At 44.5% G+C, this 17,580-nt stretch overlaps 1 protein-coding gene across 2 annotated transcripts in view; it reads right to left on the bottom strand.

The window, feature by feature from the left end:
• Positions 1 to 17,580, bottom strand: part of htra1b (HtrA serine peptidase 1b) — a 36,554-nt gene that overhangs the window by 7,409 nt on the left and 11,565 nt on the right. For both annotated transcript variants that reach the window (XM_029705922.1, XM_029705930.1), the window contains exon 3: positions 16,811 to 17,015. In XM_029705922.1, the coding sequence (XP_029561782.1) occupies positions 16,811 to 17,015 (205 nt within the window). The remainder of the gene's footprint in view (positions 1 to 16,810; positions 17,016 to 17,580) is intronic.

Genomic DNA, 17,580 nt, shown 5'->3' with positions numbered 1-17,580 from the left:
TTGTCCTCCAAACACGACGAGTTGAGTTTTTACCAAAAAGTTATATTTTGGTTTCATCTGACCATATGACATTCTCCCAATCCTATTCTGGATCATCCAAATGCTCTCTAGCAAACTTCAGACGGGCCTGGACATGTACTGGCTTAAGCAGGGGGACACGTCTGGCACTGCAGGATTTGAGTCCCTGGCGGCGTAGTGTGTTACTGATGGTAGGCTTTGTTACTTTGGTCCCAGCTCTCTGCAGGCCATTCACTAGGTCCCCCCGTGTGGTTCTGGGATTTTTGCTCACCGTTCTTGTGATCATTTTGACCCCATGGGGTGAGATCTTGCGTGGAGCCCCAGATCGAGGGAGATTATCAGTGGTCTTGTATGTCTTCCATTTCCTAATAATTGCTCCCACAGTTGATTTCTTCAAACCAAGCTGCTTACCTATTGCAGATTCAGTCTTCCCAGCCTGGTGCAGGTCTACAATTTTGTTTCTGGTGTCCTTTGACAGCTCTTTGGTCTTGGCCATAGTGGAGTTTGGAGTGTGACTGTTTGAGGTTGTGGACAGGTGTCTTTTATACTGATAACAAGTTCAAACAGGTGCCATTAATACAGGTAACGAGTGGAGGACAGAGGAGCCTCTTAAAGAAGAAGTTACAGGTCTGTGAGAGCCAGAAATCTTGCTTGTTTGTAGGTGACCAAATACTTATTTTCCACCACAATTTGCAAATAAATTCATTAAAAATCCTACAATGTGATTTTCTGGATTTTTTTTCTCATTTTGTCTGTCATAGTTGACGTGTACCTGTGATGAAAATTACAGGCCTCTCTCATCTTTTTAAGTGGGAGAACTTGCACAATTGGTGGCTGACTAAATACTTTTTTGCCCCACTGTAACAAAAACGAGGCTATATACAGGGGGTAGCGGCACTGAGTCAATATGTGGCGGTGCAGGTTAGTCGAGGTAGTTTGTACACGTGACTATGCATAGATAATAAACAGCGAGTAGCAGCAGTGTAAAAAAAAGGGGGGGAAGGGCGTCAATGTAAATAGTCCGGGTGGCCATTTGATTAAAACAGAAGCTTCATCGGTGCTCGGTTTCTGCGAGGATGCAGGGCAGTGAAACTATAGTCTCGCTTTGTCTGTTCTTGATGTAACAAGACCTTAGACTTGATGCAATGATGCATCCTAACGTTTCCTTGACTTTCCAGTTTCCATTGCGCTCCTAAGCTAATAGGATTCCTTGTCAGCTCTCAGTGACTGGGATGATATTTGCTGCTGAGCCCTCTGATACAGTGCCAGTGTGGAACGGTGAGAGACAGGCCTGTGTGTGCCAGTGGAAATGACCAGACTGTCAGAGAGGTAAACATCAGGGGGGATCGGGGGGGGGACAATGGGTGCAGAGGGGAGTGTCAGACCTGGCAGCCGTCTGTTGCTGCTAGAGTGATTGACGAGGCACCTGTTGGCACAGTGTGTGTGTGTGTGTGCCCGTGTGCTTGTGTGTGTGTCAGCTTGGTCTGTGTGTTACTGTGTGTCTGTGTGTGTACCTGAGTCAAAAGGAACTGAACAGTCAGATCACCAAGGGAGTTAGACTTGTTTGCTCAGTACTGATAAACAATAAAATATACTGTATATCATACACAAGAGGACTGTGACTGCCAATAAAAGCAGTGTCTTATACACACACAATAAATCCAGAACTAGATGAGAAATGATTATGTCCAGTGTCAAATTGTTTGCAGACATCCAAATTAGTCCATTTTAGAATCAGCTTGTGTTTCCATTTGGTATGAACAACACTGTAAAGGTATCAACAGATTCATCAGTCTGTATTCAAGGCCAATCACACATGCTTATGGAAAACCTCATCTTCTACTGCTACGGTCTCCTGCCAGGAAACAGAGCACCTTACTTTTTCTCCCTCACTTCTCATTAATAACCTTTAGCCGTGGGCAAACACACACACATATTCTGTCTCTGCTTCCATATGGACCGGCAGAGACCATCTGGCCTGTTGAGGAGTGACAGACTCCATCCTAGCTCCACAATGAGATAGGGTGCAGGCCAGGCAGCAGGCTGTTAGCCAGTCTGCCAGCTTAGTGGAGTCTGCCACTAGCACAGTCAGTGTAGTCAGCTCAGCTATCCCCATTGAGACCGTGTCTGTGCCTCGATCTAGGTTGGGCAAAACTAAACATGGCGGTGTTCACCTTAGCAATCTCACTGGAATAAAGACCTCTTCCATTCCTGTCATTATTGAAAGAGATTTTGATATCTCATATCTCAAAATAGGGCTACTTAATGTCAGATCCCTCACTTCCAAGGAAGTTAAAGTCAAGGAACTAATCACTGATCATAATCTTGATGTGATTGGCCTGACTGAAACATGGCTTAAGCCTGATGAATTTACTGTGTTAAATGAGGCCTCACCTCCTGGTTACACTAGTGACCATATCCCCCGCGCATCTCGCAAAGGCAGAGGTGTTGCTAACGTTCACGATAGCAAATTTCAATTTACAAAAAGAAAAACGACTGCATTTTCGTCTTTTGAGCTTCTAGTCATAAAATCTATGCAGCCAACTCAATCACTTTTTATAGCTACTGTTTACAGGCCTTCTGGGACATATACAGCATTCCTCACTGAGTTCCCTGAATTCCTATCAGACCTTGTAGCCATGGCAGATAATATTCACATTTTTGGTGACTTTAACATTCACATGGAAAAGTCCACAGTCCCACTCCAAAATGCTTTCGGAGCCATCATCAAATCATCATCAACTGGGTTTTGTCCAACATGTCTCACTGCCACAGTCATACTCTGGACCTAGTTTTGTCCCGTGGAATAAATGTTGTGGATCTTAATGTTTTTCCTCATAATCCTGGACTACCACCATTTATTACGTTTGCAATAGCAACAAATAATCTGCTCAGACCCAAACCAAGGATCATCAAATGCCGTGCTATAAATTCACGGACAACCCAAAGATTCCTAGATGCTCTTCCAGACTCCCTCCACCTACCCAAGGATGTCAGAGTACAAAAATCAGTTAATCACCTAACTGAGGCACTAAATTTAATCTTGCACAATACCCTAGATACAGTCACACCCCTAAAAACAAAAAACATTTGTCATAAGAAACTAGCTCCCTGTTATACAGAAAATACCCGAGCTCTGAAGCAAGCTTCCAGAAAATTGGTATGGAAATGGCGCTACACCAAACTGGAAGTCTTCTGACTAGCTTGGAAAGACAGTACCATGCAGTATCGAAGAGCCCTCACTGCTGCTCGATCATCCTATTTTTCCAACTTAATTGAGGAAAATAAGAACAATCCAAAATTTATTTTTGATACTGTAGCAAAGTTAACTAAAAATCAGCATTTCCCAAGAGAGGGTGGCCTTCACTTCAGCAGTGATAAATTCATGGATTTCTTTGACGAAAAGATCATGATCATTAGAAAGCAAGTTACGGACTTTAAATCTGCGTATTCCTTCAAAGCTCAGCTGTCCCGAGTCTGCAAAACACTGCCAGGACCTAGGATCAAGGGAGACACTCAAGTTTTTTAATACTATATCTCTTGACACATTGATGAAAATAATCATGTCCTCCAAACCTTCAAGCTGCATACTGGACCCTATTCCAACTAAACTACTGAAAGAGCTGCTTCTTGTGCTTGGCCCTTCTACGTTGAACATAATAAACAGCTCTCTATCCACTGGATGTGTACCAAACTCACTAAAAGTGGCAGTAATAAAGCCTCTCTTGAAAAAGCCAAACCTTGACCCAGAAAATTTAAAAAACTATCAGCCTATATCGAATCTCCCATTTCTCTCAACACTTTTTTAAAAAGCTGTTGCGCAGCAACTCACTGCCTTCCTGAAGACAAACAATGTATACGAAACACTTCAGTCTGGTTTTAGACCCCATCATAGCACTGAGACTGCAATTGTGAAGGTGGTAAATTACCTTTTAATGGCCTCAGACCGAGACTCTGCATCTGTCCTCGTGCTCCTCGACATTAGTGCTGCTTTCGATACCACTGATCACCACATTCTTTTGGAGAGATTGGAAACCCAAATTGGTCTACACGGACAAGTTCTTGCCTGGTTTAGATCTTATCTGTTGGAAAGATATCAGTTTGTCTCTGTAGATGGTTTGTCCTCTGACAAATCAACTGTAAATTTCGGTGTTCCTCAAGGCTTCGTTTAAGGACCACTGTTTTCACTATATATTTTACATCTTGGTGATGTCATTCGGAAACATAATGTTAACTTTCACTGCTATGTGGATGACACACAGCTGTACATTTCGATGAAACATGGTGAAGCCTCAAAATCGCCCTCCCTGGAAGCCTGTGTTTCAGACATAAGGAAGTGGATGGCGGCAAATGTTCTACTTTTAAACAAAGATGCTAGTTCTAAGTCCCAAGAAACCACGAGATCTTCTGTTGAATCTGACAATTAATCTTGATGGTTGCACAGTCGTCTCAAATGAAACTGTGAAGGACCTCGGCGTTACTTTGGACCCTGATCTCTCTTCTGACAAACATATAAAAACTGCTTCAAGGGCAGCTTTTTTCCATCTTCGTAACATTGCAAAAATCAGAAACTTTCTGTCCAAAAATGATGCAGAAAAATTAATCCATGCTTTTGTCACTTCTAGATTAGACTACTGCAATGCTCTACTTTCCGGCTACCCGGATAAAGCACCAAATAAACTTCAGTTAGTGCTAAACACGGCTGCTAGAACCTTGCCTAGAACCAAAATAATTGATCATATTACTCCAGTGCTAGCCTCTCTACACTGGATTTCTGTTAAGGCTAGGGCTGATTTCAAGTATTTACTGCTAACCTACAAAGCATTACATGGGCTTGCTCCTACCTATCTTTCCGATTTGGTCCTGCTGTACATACCTACACGTACGCTACTGTCACAAGACACAGGCCTCCTTACTGTCCCTAGAATTTCTATGCAAACAGCTGGAGGCAGGGCTTTCTCCTATAGAGCTCAATTTTTATGGAATGGTCTGCCTATCCATGTGAGAGACACAGACTCGGTCTCGACCTTTTAAGTCTTTATAGAAGACTCATCTCTTCTGTAGGTTCTATGATTGAGTGTAGTCTGGCCCAGGAGTGTGAAAGTGAACGGAAAGTCACTGGATCAACGAAACGCCCTTGCTGTCTCTGCCTGACTGGTTCCCCTCTCTCCACTCGGATTCTCTGCCTCAAACCCTATTACAGGGGCTGAGTCACTGGCCTATTGGTGCTCTTCCATGCCGTCGCTAGGAGGGGTGCACCACTTGAGTGGGTTGAGTCACTGATGTGATTTTCCTGTCCGGGTTGGCGCTCACCCCTTGCGCTCGTACCGTGGGGAAGATCTTCGTGGGCTATACTCGGCCTTGTCTCAGGATAGTAAGTTGGTGGTTGAAGATATCCCTCTAGTGGTGTGGGGGCTGTGCTTTGGCAAAGTGGGTGGGGTTATATCCTGCCTATTTGGCCCTGTCTGGGGGTATCGTCGGACGGGGCGACAGTGTCTCCCGACCCCTCCTGTCTCAGCCTCCAGTATTTATGCTGCAATAGTTTGTGTCGGGGGGATAGGGTCAGTCTGTTATATCTGGAGTATTTCTCCTGTCTTATCCGGTGTCCTGTGTGAATTTAAGTATGCTCTCTCTAATTCTCTCACTCTCTTTTTTTATCTCACTCTCTTTTTCTCTCACTAGGAGGACCTGAGCCATAGGACCATGCCCCAGGACTACCTGGCCTGATGACTCCTTGCTGTCCCCAGTCCACCTGGTCGTGCTGCTGCTCCAGTTTCAACTGTTCTGCATGTGGCTATGGAACTCTGACCTTTTCACCAGACATGCTACCTTGTCCCAGACCTGCTGTTTTCAACTCTCTAGAGACAGCAGGAGCGGTAGATATCCTCTGAATGATCGGCTATGAAAAGCCAACTGACATTTACTCCTGAGGTGCTGACCTGTTGCACCCTCAACAACCACTGTGATTATTATTATTATTTGACCCTGCTGGTCATCTATGAACATTTGAACATCTTGGCCATGTTCTGTTATAATCTCTACCCGGCACAGCCAGAAGAGGACTGGCCACGCCTCATAGCCTGTTTCCTCACTAGGTTTCTTCCTAGGTTCCGGCCTTTCTAGGGAGTTTTTCCGAGCCACCAAGCTTCTACACCTGCATTGCTTGCTGTTACAGCTCTTTGTGACATCAGCTGATGAAAGAAGTGCTTTATAAATACATTTGATTGATTGATTGATTGATTGATTGTATCTGCTCAGGCCACAGCTGAGCGTACAGGCCCATAAAAACCTATTCCACTTCCTGTAGTGTAACAACCCTTCCTGTCCCCAGGCCAGAGCTGCTCTTCACATTGAGATACTCTAGCATTCAAACATGGTGAGAAAATACGATCGAAGTCTCTCATAACTCTAAACCTATAAGTGTACGATATAATATTGGGAAAAGACTGATAACACCATAGCCAACTTGGCTTTTCTGAAGTCAAGGAATTGCATTTGGTGACATTTTCCGTGTCGCTACAATCGTTTGAGTCCACAGGATCCGTCTGTGACTGACCTGGACATTCCTAAGAGGTCACCCTGGTCTGGCTATCTTCTGTCTGAGGAAAGACAAATGGGAAAATGGGCAAACTTTGAGAAATGGGGCCATTGGACTTGAGAATGTGTTTTCTTTGGCTGGTTCCTTTCTGGCACTGACCATAGCAAGTATGAACATCTGAAATGATTCACCATTTCCCTCTCTGTTGATGTGGTCTTTCTGCACCAGCTTTAAACGGATGACAAATGCACTCTGAGGCTGCTGAAAAGGGGAAAGGATGAGATAAAGACTTACACACACGTATATATATAACCCCTTCCAATAAAGGCTAATCAAACCCAGATTTTGACAAGAATGTCAATGTTCAGTGCAGGCAGAAGGCTGTTCTTAGATCATGGACAAGCTCAGTAAATCATACTCAAACCCTCAGACTATGGGATTACGTTTTCAGGACCTGATTCTGGGCCAGTTAGCCAGCCCTGGGTCACGGGGCTCCTTCTCAGAGCTCTACTGGTTGTTACAGTGGACTTAACAGTTCTAGACAAATTTACCATGTCACTTTCTTTCCGGTTATTAAGAGATATAGCAAATCTATGCAGACAGAAGTAATGTTGGTTACTGAGAACTACACAAATTGCCTCCTTCTTTCCAACCATTAGGAATTGGAAATACATCGTATCCCAGAGATTTATAATTGGGGAATGTCCCTGAGGGAGCAAAAATAACCTAATTCAGAGCCAAGAAACACAAGCCTGGGAATGCTGGCGGAGACATATATTGGGCTGTCTTTCATCTCTGTTCTGCACCACTAGTGTGACTCTCTTTTGTCTTACAGACTCCAGTCCAGTTTACTTTTCTCCAATTGAATAACACATATGTTGCAAATTTACTCTTAAGTAACAGAGTGCAGGCTTTGACCTAGTTTGGATATGTCTTACTGCACGTCATGAAAGAATGCAAGGATGAGTGATGACTTCATTGATGCCAGGTAGCGTCTCCACTTAGAAAATTCCATCTCTCTCTTTGTACTCTTGTTTGATTGCCACAAATCGACTAGGTGGATCAAACCACAGGTATGAAGGGTCTACCTATGGGCTGGGATTGGCCGGCTCCTTCTCTGCTCTTTGGTTTGGATTAGTCATGGAACATAAAAAAATGCAACATCTGCTGGATGGAGAAAGAGAGAGCTGAATGGTGGAGTTTAAACATCTGTTTCGTTTAACTAACGCTTGTTTACTTTATCCAAATGTTTGGATTGATTCACCTCCATCAGTGCGGGGGTGTTGAGACAACTCTGTCTCCGTCAAGAAGATTCAACAACGTTTCTCAATTGGATCTTCAGACCAAATCCTAACTTGATGTCTGTCAAATCTCTCATTGACACTAATGAATGATTGATGTGAAAACGAGTTGCGTAACGCATGCAAACCCCAAGTTATAATTCAGGCTATCATTGTCAACAGTAGCAGTGTAAAAGATGGTTAACTCGGATGACAGAGTTAGGCAGCATCTCTTTACTGATCAGTAGAAACAAGTTCTTCATGACCTTATCTAACATTAATGCATACAGTATAAAGCCTCCACCTGTGAACCAAATGGTGCCAGGACCTTCCTCTTTACAGTACATCTGGCTACTCCAACAACCTTCATAAAAACAGGTCTTAAGAGGGGAATTGGACAGCGGTACTTTGATAGATTTGAAGAAGTTATATACCATGTACTACTACTGTAAAATACATCTCAAGGCAGTTCATTCAGTATGACCGGGTAATGCCCTCCAGATTGTGGTTATAGCACAATTGGCAACCTCATCCTCCTGGATGCAGGAAACATGGCTCCAGGAAAATGTTATGTACTGTTCAGATCCAGGAGAATGAAAAGGTCAGCTGAGGTTCCCTTCACTGACTTTTCAATGTAGATGCTTTATTAACGAGCATGTAAACAATGGACTCTTATGGATGCAGTAACAGCTCTTTTCCATCATCCACGCTTTGGCGGCATTTAGGGAATATAATCAATGGTCCTTTGTGCCCTTAGAATCCATGTTGGAAGACAACCAAATCTAGACTCCGCTGTGTTTCTCCTGAACAAACACACCGCACAGACAGGAAGACTGGAATCTTTTAGAATAGCAAGAGAGCATAATATTGGTTCAGGTGTCTCGCATTAGACTGAGATACGACAGGTCTGTGTATGTGTAAACTGTCTTCCAATGGCACAGCACATCAGTTCACAACACGAACTACATAAAAAAACAGCCACCACAACACAGAGCCCCAGCCAGAAAAACTATTGTGTGGACTGTGATTAACTATGGCGCTCCTGTGGTTTGACAGAACTGTACACAGCGTTGGGATGTGACTCATCCATAGGTAGTCACTTAGTGACACTTCAAGATGGACACATTTCCCCAACCAGTATCTATTTGTCCTTGATAGAGAACTTCAACAGTACAACAGGTGTCAAATCTATGGGCTCTATTTTCTATTTTCGGATGCTGCTAAGGCGGCGCTAGTGTCAAACGCACGTTAGTTTGCAATTTCGTCATGTAAAAACTGCCGCCCTAACACCAGATTCGGCAATTTACCTGTCTTATATCAGCTTGCTTGCACTCAGATGGGCGGGTGGAAATATTTGAGACGTGTCCTTAAAAACATGATCCAATGTGCTAATTTCAGGCAGCGCTGATAGGGATATTTAAGACCAACCAAAAGCTGGTTTTAGCGGTAACGCAGTTGGTTATGTCATGGATTTTGACAGCTGAAATGTAGCCTACCCAGCCGTGACGCGCACTGCCCTACACATGGAACAAGAGTAGCCTGACGTGCTTTTGGTGCCTGTATACTTCGCATTTAGAAACATAAAAGACCAACGTTTTCCCCCCTTTTATTTGATTAAAAGCCAAGCATAGCCTCCTCTCAATTAATGTCACACGCGTCGATGAAAGGTGACCAAAACGCAGCGGGTATAGTGCTCATCTTCTTTTATTATTAAATAAGAGAACACAAACGAAAACAATAAACCGACAATCACCAGTTCTGCAATGCACACGGCTATACAGAAAACAACCACCCACAAAAACACAGGAAAAACAGGCTGCCTAAGTATGGCTTCCCATCAGAGACAACGAAAGACACCTGCCTCTGATTGGAAGCCATAACTGGCCACACATAGAAAAAGAAACATAGAAATAGAAAACTAGAACCAAAATCCCCTAGAACCAAAAACCCCAAAACACACAAAACAAACACCCCCTGCCACGCCCTGACCATACTACAATTACAAATGACCCCTTTACTGGTCAGGACTTGACAATTAAGGCTTTTTTTGTCTGCTGAATGCAATCACCTAGCAGTCAAGACTGTCGATAAAGGGTTTGGCTCCTCAGTCCGCTTGGAAATAAATCTTAATCACCAAAGCTTTAATAAAATATCAAGTTTGAGAGGAGTAAAACTTTGAGCTGACATTCCCTTTTTATCTATGCATTGTAGGCAAACCCACATTATTTTAGCCATGCGGGTCCCGTTTTGGTGTGCGTAAAAGCCTCCATAGTCTATGTTGTTTTAATATTATATGCCCACGGGGAGAGATTATGGTGCCTGTAAGTGTGACATAGCCTATTTAGAACAAGTTGTTGTTTCGTTTTGTTTCGATTTTATTATAAATATATGTTCTCTTTTTAGACCTTATAAATAATTAATTTAATATTGTTTATTGACAACGTTTGGCATGTCCCTGCTCAGCCATGAATCAATTTACAGTAGGCCTAGCCCCTATATCAGTGGGAATTCTATTGAAGCCACGCAATTACTTAGAACAATATGGACTGCAAATGGGTTCAAGTTCATTTATTTAGCAAAGATGGGAAAGGTCTACATTTTGTTCATTTGTTTCTGTAAACCATTTGACTAACCTTGGAATTGATTCCAAGGCAATACATAAAATAACGTAAATACACAACCTAAAGCAACCACATATTTCGCCATGGAACACGTTCTGATTGGCCAGTGAGGGGCCAAGCCTCGACAAACTCACAACTTGTTTATTCATCAACCCAGCCCTTTCGCTGTTTCTGACACAACCCTGAACCTATGACGCTACCGCCTGAGCTTACGCTTCGAACGCACCGACAGCATCATTGCATTTTGGTACACCCGAATTAGATTTATTTCCAATGAAAAATCCAATGTATGCACCACACCGATCGCGCAACTGCCTCTGCAACGCAATGCTGCAAGGCAAACGCAGCGTTTCATTGGAAATGAATGTAATTCTGGTCTACCAAAATGCAATGACGCTGTCTGTGTGTTCAAAGCGTTAGGTTTGTTAAAATAGAGCCCTATGCACTCTACAAGCCTAATAGCCTTAAACTTATTCCCCTCTGATATCAGCTTTAGCCCCTGCCGATCCAAGCATTACGATTAGTGAACTTCCTCAGCCAAGTCCCAAGGGCCATAATTATACAGTGTGAAGATAGCATCATTGAAAATATTAATGCACTCCCGAAAACATGTTTGATCATTTGCAATAAGCTATGCAATGGAGGACTGTAATTCCTGTCACAGAGGATCAGTCATTTACCACTGATTTCGAGGCTTCCTCTAAAGTTCACGGAGACCTAGATGTAACAGTATAGCTTCCATCCCTCTCCTCACCCCTACCTGGGCTCAAACCAGGGACCCTCTGCACACATCGACAACAGCCACCCTCGAAGCATTGTTACCCATCAATCCACAAAAGCCGCGGCCCTTGCAGAGCAAGGGGAACAGCTACTTCAAGGTCTCAGAGCGAGTGACGTCACCGATTGAAACGCTATTAGCGCGCACCTCGCTAACTAGCTAGCCATTTTACATCGGTTACATAGACATGTACAGGATATATCCCAAGCAATCCATATAATTATAATACAGTCATGTCAACATCTAGTACTGACTTTATCATCAACCATCTAGTTGTTATTATAGTCAATACAAGATCAAATCAAATTTTATTGGCCACATACACATGGTTAGCAGATGTTAATATGAGTGTAGCGAAATGCTTGTGCTTCTAGTTCCGACAGTGCAGTAATATCTAACAAGTAATCTAACAATTCCCCAACAACTACAAAATACACACAAATCTAAAGGGGTGAAAGAGAATATGTACATGTCGTATATGGATGAGCGATGGCCTGTCACGCCCTGGCCATAGAGAGGGTTTTATTCTCTATTTTGGTTAGGCCAGGGTGTGACTAGGGTGGGCATTCTATGTTCCTTTTTCTATGTTATTTATTTTCTATGTTTTGGCCAGGTATGGTTCTCAATCAGGGACAGCTGTCTATCGTTGTCTCTGATTGGGAACCATACTTAGGTAGCCCTTTTTCCCTCCTTGGGTTGTGGGAAGTTGACTTTGTTTAGGGCACATAGCCTTTAGCTTCATGGTTTGTTGGGTAGAGTTTATTGTTTTGTTCAGCGTCTTTCCAATAAAAAGAATATGTACGCTCACCACGCTGCACCTTGGTCCTCTCCTTTCAACCGTCGTTACATGGCCGAGCAGCATTGGCAAGGTGCAATAGATGGTATAAAAGACATTATATACATGTGATATGAGTAATGTAAGATATGCAAACATTATTAAAGTGGCATTATTTAGAGTGATTTGTATAAAGTGACTAGTGGTCCATTTATTAAAGTGGCCAGTGATTGGGTCTCAATGTAGGCAGTAGCCTCTGAGTTAGTGATTGCTGTTTAGCAGCCTGATGGCCTTGAGATAGAAGCTGTTTTTCAGTCTCTCAGTCCCAGCTTTGGTGCACCTGGATGGTAGCGGTGTGAACAGGCAGTGGCTTGGGTGGTTGATGTCCTTGATGACCTTTTTGGCCTTCCTGTGACATTGGGTGCTATAGGTGTCATGGAGGGCAGGTAGATTGCCCCTGGGGATGCGTTGTGCAGACCGCACTATCCTCTGGAGAGCCTTGCGGTTGAGGGCGGTGTAGTTGCCGTACCAGGCGGTGATACAGCCCAACAGGATGCTCTCAATTGTGCATCTGTAAAAGTTTGTCAGGGTTTTGGGTGACAAGCCAAATTTCTTCAGCCTCCTGAGGTTGAAGAGGCGCTGTTGTGCCTTCTTCACCACACTGTCTGTGAGGGTGGACCATGTCAGTTTGTCTGTGATGTGTACGCAGAGGAACTTAAAACTTTCCACCTTCTTCACTACTGTCCCTTCAGTGTGGATAGGGGGTGCTCCCTCTACTGTTTCCTGAAGTCCACGATCCTCTGTTTATGTTGAGTGAGAGGTTGTTTTCCTGACACCACACTCCGAGTACTCCTCACCTTCTCCCTGTAGGCTGTCTAGTCGTTGTTGGTAATCAAGCCCACTACTGTTGTGTCGTCTGCAAACTTGATGATTGAGTTGGAGGCGTGCATGGCCACGCAGTCATGGGTGAACAGGGAGTATAGGAAGGGGCTGAGCACACACCCTTGTGGGGCCCCAGTGTTGAGGGTCAGCGAATGTTGTTTACTACCTTCACTACCTGGGGGCGGCCCGTCAGAAAGTCCAGGACCCAACTGCACAGGGCGGGGTTGAGACCCAGGGCCTTCAGCTTGATGATGAGCTTGGAAGGTACTATGGTGTTGAATGCTGAGCTGTAGTCAATGAACAGCCTTCTTACATAGGTATTCCTTTTGTCCAGATGGGATAGGGCAGTGTGATGGCGATTGCGTCGTCTGTGGACCGGTTGGGGCAATATGCAAACTGAAGTGGGTCTAGGGTGGCCAGTAAGGTGGAGGTGATATGATCCCTAAATAGTCTCTCAAAGCACCTAATGATGACAGAAGTGAGTGCTATGGGGCAGATAATTTCAATCAGTTATCTTTGCATTCTTGGGTACAGGAACAATGGTAGCCATCTTGAAGCATGTGGGGACAACAGACTGGGATAGGGAGCGATTGAATATGTCCGTAAACACACAAGCCAGCTGGTCTGCGCATGTTTTGAGAACGCGGCTAGGGATGCCGTCTGGGCCAGCAGCCTTGCGAGGGTTAACACTTTTAAATGTTTTACTCACGTCAGCCACGGAGAAGGACGGGGGTGCAGTCCTTGTTAGTGGGCCGCGATGGTGGCACTGTATTATCCTCAATGTGGGCAAAGAAGGTGTTTAGTTTATCTGGAAGTGTGATCTCGGTGTCCGTGACGTGGCTGGATTTCTTTTTGTAGTCCGTAATTTCCTGTAGACCCTGCCATGTACGTCTCATGCATGTCTGAGCTGTTGAATTGCGACTCTACCTTGACTCTGTACTGGCATTTCGCTTGTTTGTTTGCCTTGCGGAGGGAATAGCTACACTGTTTATATTAGGACATATTCCCAGACCTCTTTCCATAGTTAACTGCGGTGGATCGGGATTTCAGTTTTGCGCGAATACCGCCATCTATCCACGGTTTCTGGTTAGGGTAGGTTTTAATAGTCACAGTGGGTACAACATCTCCAATGCACTTCTTTATAAACGCACTCACCGAGTCTGCGTATAGGTCGATGTTGTTCTCTGAGGCTGACGGGCAGATATTCCAGTCCGCGTGATCAAAACAATATTGAAGCGTGGCTTCCGATTGGTTGGACCAGCGTTGAATGGTTCTCGTCAATGGTACATCATGTTTGAGTTTCTCCCTATAAGACGGAAGGAGCAAGATGGCGTCGTGGTCGGATTTGCTGAAAGGAGGACGGGGAGGGCTTTGTATGCATTGTGGAAGTTAGAGTAGCAGTGGTCGAGGGTATTGCACATGCGCATAGCGCAATCAATGTGCTGGAAGAATTTAGGTAGCCTTGTTCTCAAATTTCCTTTGTTAAAATCCCCAGCTACAATAAATGCAGCCTCAGGATGTATGGTTTCCAGTTTGCATATAGTCCAGTGAAGTTCCTTGATGGCCGTCTTGGTGTCTACTTGAGGGGGAATGTACACAGCTGTGACTATAACTGATGAGAATTCTCTTGGTAGGTAAAATGGCTGGCACTTGATTATAAAGAATTCTAGATCGGGTGATCAAAAGGACTTAAGTTCCTGCATGTTGTTATGATTACGCCATGAGTCGTTAATCCTAAAGCATACACCCCCGCCCTTCCTTTTCCCAGAGATGTGTTTATCTCTGTCGGCGCGATGCATGGAGAAGCCCGGTGGCTGAACCGATTCCAACAACATATCCCGAGAGTGCCATGTTTCCATGAAACAGAGAATTACAATCTCAGATGTCTCTCTGGAAGGCAACCCTTGCTCGAATTTCATCTACCTTGTTGTCAAGAGACTGGACATTGGCTAGTAGTATGCTAAGGAGCGGTGTGCAATGTGCACGTTTACGGAGCCTGACTAGATGGGCGCTTCGTCTGTCCCTTCTGCGGCGTCGTTGTTTTGGATCGCCTACTGGAATTAGATCCATTGTCCTGGTTGGTGGTCCGAACAGAGGATCCACTTCGAGAAAGTCGTATTCCTGGTCGTAATGTTAGTAAGTTGACGTTACTCTTATATCCAATAGTTCTTCCCGGTTGTATGTAGTAAGACTTAAGATTTCCTGGGCTAACAATGTAAGAAATAATTCATAAAAAAACGAAATACTGCATAGTTTCCTAAGAACTCGAAGTGAGGCGACCATATCTGTCGGTTCACCACTGTGTTTGCACATGCTCAGGAGTGGGTCTCAGCAGCCATGTGACTAAAGAGAAGACTGGGGATGAGCACAACGACCCAGATCCACTCAGCCATTTAGTCAATCAGTCACTGAGCGGGAAGAGAAACAGAGAAACAGAGAAACAGAGAAACAGAGAAACAGAGAAACAGAGAAACAGAGAAACAGAGAAACAGAATCCTGTCCTTGTTGCCAACAGGAGACCATTTCTCTTCACTGTCTGTCAAAGCCTGTACAGACTCATCCTTTGACGCAATGGAAACAGGAGCAGCGAGCGAGCCACGGCACATGCAGATATATGCCTTGCAGGAGTACACTCCTCTGCTTTGAGGATGGTCCTCCGCCATTACACGAACGCAATGTAATCTTTCCACCTCACGCTGCAGGACAGGGTCAGGGAGTTTGACCACTCTGTCTGGAAGGGGTCCGTCAGTCCTTGGATTCCCTCCTAAGGGTTCTCTTTGTGTTTTTGGTGAGGTTATTACAGTGTAATTGTCGGTTTAATGACTTTCGACAATTTAGGTTTCTAACTTACAATTACTTGAAGTCATTATGGAAGAAAAAGTACACTGTCTATGCTCAGAGACAAACAATAAAACCTTTCAGAAGTGGATTTATAATGTTGACACTTTCAGTTGCAAATCACATAAAAAGTGACACGCTATTGAGCAGCATCCAGGAGTCAGCCAGAGGCTTGTCTGGGAGGACTCACAGTAACGTGGCACAGAAGCCGGCCAGTGTAGGGAAGTTAGACACCCTATGCTCCAGATACACCCCTTCAAACACACACACACACACACACACACACACACACACACACACACACACACACACACACACACACACACACCCACCCTCCAGTTTTCAGTCTTCTGGGACTAGTTCATTGGAACTAAGCCTGGGGCTGGTTCACACACACAGAGGAACATTTTCCTCCTTGACACCCAAACAGCTCTAACCCTCAACTGGGTGATTACTCTTTTGGTAATAGTAGGGAGAAGCAGCCATATAAAACATAATGTTGACCCCTAGTTATTAGAACAAACTGGACCAAAGATGAAAAACGGTTAATTCAATCTAAATCATACCACAAAAAGACCCTTTTTTCACAGATATACATTTTCACAATTCATCATGTTTGTTGCTGAGGCGTCCTATTTCAACGATCCCACCGTGCTCAAATTAAACCTAGCCTGCTCCAAGAATGTTATGAAAAAGTATTTTCATGCAGGGATTTGTCGGCCATAAATTAATCCAGTCTGTGTCATCTGATGAAAGACAATCTGTGAAAGACTGATGTTATTTGTCTTGACCATTCAGAGCCACTGTTAAAATCTCTCCATCACATTCCTGTTCTCTGGCACCATCTCAGAGAGAAAGCGAGAAAGAGAGAGAGAGAGGGGGAGAGAGATAGTGAGGGAGAGAGAGAGAGAGAGAGGGAGGGAGAGAGAGAGAGAGAGGGAGAGAGAGCAAGAGTGAAAGAGAGATAGGGAAGGAGGGAGTGAAAGAGAGGGAGAAAAGGGAGGTTGAGGTAAACAGAAGCACCGGTGCATTCAGAGACTGCTGAAGAAGAGAGGCTTGGAGAGAGGTAACAGGCCTTACCGGGACGTCGATCTTGATGAGGGCGATGTCGGCCTTCTCGTCCACGTCTTTGATCTTGGCGTCGAAGGTAGCGCCACTCTTCAGCTCCACCTTCACCCGGTGCTTATTGGCCACCACGTGGGCGTTGGTCACGATCAGGCCGTCCTCTGACACCACAAAGCCAGAACCGCTGGCCACCGCCACCTCCCGCTTAGAGAATACCATCCTGGGAAGAGGACAGAGACAGGAGACAGAGGACAGAGACAGAGGACAGAGACATGAGACAGAGGACAGAGACAGGAGACAGAGGACAGAGACAGGAGACAGAGGGCAGAGACAGGAGACAGAGGGCAGAGACAGGAGACAGAGACAGGAGACAGAGGGTGAGACAGGGAGACAGAGGGTGAGACAGAGAGACAGGGTGACAAAGGTGCGAGACAGAGAGACAGGGTGAAAAAGAGCGACACAGGGAAACGGGGAAACATCCTTCATTGGTTTTCACCTAAAACTGTTCCACCTAAGACTGTTTGAAGTGCCTGCAACCAAGCCCTGTGATGTCCTGTAGTAGTAGAAGAATTTCAGAAAATCGGCCAAAGTACATGTTCTGCAATATCTGTAAATCCACATGTTCATGAGCAGTAGACTACATGGTATTGCAAAACATACTGTATACCATTTAGCCCAAAGCCCCTCTTAAAGATCCCTTGAACGAATAACCTGATGATGTGTTTATCAACAGGAGGGCGGGAGAATGTTTGTGTCTTCATAGCAACAGCAGGATCAACTTTGTA

Source organism: Salmo trutta, chromosome 2 (assembly GCF_901001165.1).
Source record: "Salmo trutta chromosome 2, fSalTru1.1, whole genome shotgun sequence".
Classification (NCBI taxonomy): Eukaryota; Metazoa; Chordata; class Actinopteri; order Salmoniformes; family Salmonidae; genus Salmo; species Salmo trutta.
Note: the sequence above shows the minus strand (reverse complement) of the source record. Positions and strands in the feature narration are given on the sequence as shown.